This window comes from Dendrobium catenatum, unplaced genomic scaffold (genome assembly GCF_001605985.2).
Source record: "Dendrobium catenatum unplaced genomic scaffold, ASM160598v2 fragScaff_scaffold_338, whole genome shotgun sequence".
Lineage (NCBI taxonomy): Eukaryota > Viridiplantae > Streptophyta > Magnoliopsida > Asparagales > Orchidaceae > Dendrobium > Dendrobium catenatum.
In genome coordinates, this window is record NW_021318800.1 from 194,129 (window position 1) to 196,973 (window position 2,845).

The 2,845-nt window shown below is 36.6% G+C and overlaps 1 protein-coding gene across 1 annotated transcript in view; it reads right to left on the reverse strand.

The window, feature by feature from the left end:
- Positions 1–732: 732 nt before the first annotated feature.
- The window catches only part of LOC110100690 (RWD domain-containing protein 1), a gene marked incomplete in the record, with an annotated part of 19,032 nt that continues 16,919 nt past the window's right edge, over positions 733–2,845 (reverse strand). Inside the window, 5 exon segments of the mRNA XM_028693705.1 lie at positions 733–1,176; positions 1,279–1,348; positions 1,989–2,073; positions 2,558–2,649; positions 2,817–2,845. Of these exon segments, the coding sequence (XP_028549538.1) occupies positions 1,103–1,176; positions 1,279–1,348; positions 1,989–2,073; positions 2,558–2,649; positions 2,817–2,845 (350 nt within the window).

Sequence of the window (2,845 nt, forward strand, 5' to 3'; positions counted from 1 at the left end):
TTTATGATAATAAGACCTCTAGAGCAAGTGGACAAGGAGGGTTCAACCACTCAGTTGTAACCAACATTAACACGGGTTGTTGACAAGTTTGAACAACTTAGCCAACATCTTTAGTTGTTGCAACCCCAATACATAATAAAATGTAAAATCTATTAATTTGTGGGTTAGAGCAACCTAAGTGACAATTGGCCTTAGGTCTTTTATTCAAGCATGTCCCATAGAAATTTCTAAATGAAGCTATGGAGCGACTCACGCAGTTATTAGCGCATCTTGAGGAAGGATCACAAGCTCTTCTAAGGCTTATGAGCACTCGTTAATTTTGTGAGGAACTTATTTGTCAACTCCACAAACAAAGTGATAACACCTCGGTTTTCTCTAATAATCATGCCTTTATATAATCGTATTAATGCATATACGAACGAATGTGATGTTTTATTTGATTTAGTAAATATAAAAATATAAAAAATTTATAATTTAAAATAATTTTATCATAAAAAATTAGGATGTGCATATCCCAACCGTGTCCAACATGTGTCCCAATCGTGTGAGGTTAAATTTAAACATTATTTTAATCAGCCGTGTCAGGCACGTGTCATCTGACACTATATTATCTCTTCAAGAGGTGTGTCAGTGCATCATAGCTTGCAACTTATGTTATGGGTCATTCTTTGACAATACAAAAATCGTAATATATATATATATATATATAATGCTCAATATTTTGAGATGAAATTTGAAAAACGAAGAACAAGCACTCTTCAAGAGCATAAACAAGCTGTTGATTTACAGACTGAAATCAAGCTATCAAGAAGAACATAGAATGCACAGTATTACTGGTGCCAAAAGGAAATACTATAATGTATTGCTCAGATTCTCTGTTCTTCTCATCTTCTACAATGCATCCGAAAAAATAATAAGCTAAAAGGTAATGCTTTCTGTAATATTTCTTAGGGCTCATCATTCTGTAATTTTCAGCACAAACACATCCTATGTAAAAAGGATGATTGAATGCAGAGAGAAAATGACTTAGGACCTGTGTTGCACCACTTACCCTCAAAAGAGTAGGCGAAGGCCCAACAAATGGAATGCCTCGGCCTTACTTTCAGTTTTTGGATCCCTCTGCTGATTTCTCAGACTTTTGTGCCAAATAATGCTCAAGCATTTCATCATCATCGTCTGCACAATCATGAAAAATTTCATCTTGCTACTTCAGAATTCTAGTAGATGAAACATAATATGCAAACGAGAGATTAATTTGCAAAATATGTAAGGCCGGACCTTCAAAGTCATCATCAAAGTCAATTTCTTCCTCTTCCTCGGAATCCTCGGAAACTGTAGTTGGACCTTTCTGTAGAGCAAACAGAAGGTTCACAAATGAGATGCCAGAGTTAAAGTTTTATTATATCATGTTAAAGTGCACTGCAGGTGGCTAAACATGAAAAATAAAAAAGTTACACCAATAGAAATAATCAGGAAAAAGGGTGTCAATTTCGGGTCATGGGTCGGATTCGGGTAGAACCCGAAACTGACCTGGCACTATTCGGGTCAACCCGAACCCAACCCGTTTTTTGCAAACGGGTCAATTTTCCGGACCAGAAGCTGACTCGCTTCGGGTCCGGGTCAACCCGATGTGGCCCGACACAACCCGAATGACCATGTGCCAACAAAAAACTGCTAATTTTCGGGTCTAAAAATAGGTCAATCACCGCTTTTTGGGTAAAAACGGGTCAATCTCGGGTTAACAGGTCAAAACGGAATCAGACCCGATTTTTTAAACGGGTCGAATTGTTGAACCCAAACCCGACCAGTTTCGGGTTCGGGTTGACCCTAACCCAAAATTTTTGGGTTGGTTTCGAGTCAGATTTTCGGGTCGTGTCAAATATTGACACCCCTAATCAGAAATATAATATAATGGTTGAGCAGGTAGAGAAGCAGAGAGCAAAGCCTAAACTTATCACAATGTGGTGAGGAACAAAACAAAATATTACCGCTGCAGCTCTTCCACTCTCAAACCATTGTCTTCCTGTCAGCCTTTTATCCTTCGGTGCGGTTAAAGCTGATTCTGGCATTAGTCTGCACATAGTTGCATAAATTCAACTTCGATGTCTCCAAGTGAAATAAATGTGTTGCTCATAAAAACTTCTATACACGAGGAAAATGCAACATATAGGCTTCGTTTGGGACAGCTTCTTTGCTGCTTTCTAAAACGGCTTTCTAGTACAAAAAAATTTTTGAATTAGAAATTTTTATATTAAAAAGCAGTTTTATGAAGTAACAAAAAAACTGTCTCAAACGAAGTTATAGAGAAAATAAGAAAATCGAACCGGTACAAGCGATCCAAGATAACATGTAAATAATAAAGCCAAGCATACTCCTAATAGAATTTAAATTTGTGTTCATAAAAGAATGCAATGGATTGTTCGGTATCCTTTAAATTGTCATCTAAATTTAATAACTCAACAAAGACATTCTTTATTTTTTATCAACTGAAGATGTCACATCATAGGTAGAATGAAAACTTCAGCTCCAATATTTCCTGAAAAAGTTCAATTCTTACTTGGCTCGCTCTAGTGCTAGTTCTGCTTCAAATCGCTCTCTCCAAGCAAGAAAAGTTTCAGTGGTAACAGGTTCCCCATGTGGAATAATTATCTGGAAACAGAAACAATGCACAAAAACGATATTTCTGAAAAAGACTACTAGTAGATGTATAGGCTCAAATACATCCTCAAAGGATCCACAAGAAATTAACAAAAACTTGAACGATCAGTTTATTTACTAATAAGAGCAAAGATCATTAACCGATCAAACAGCCATACATCATCTTTAGTTGAAGCAGGTTCCTCAA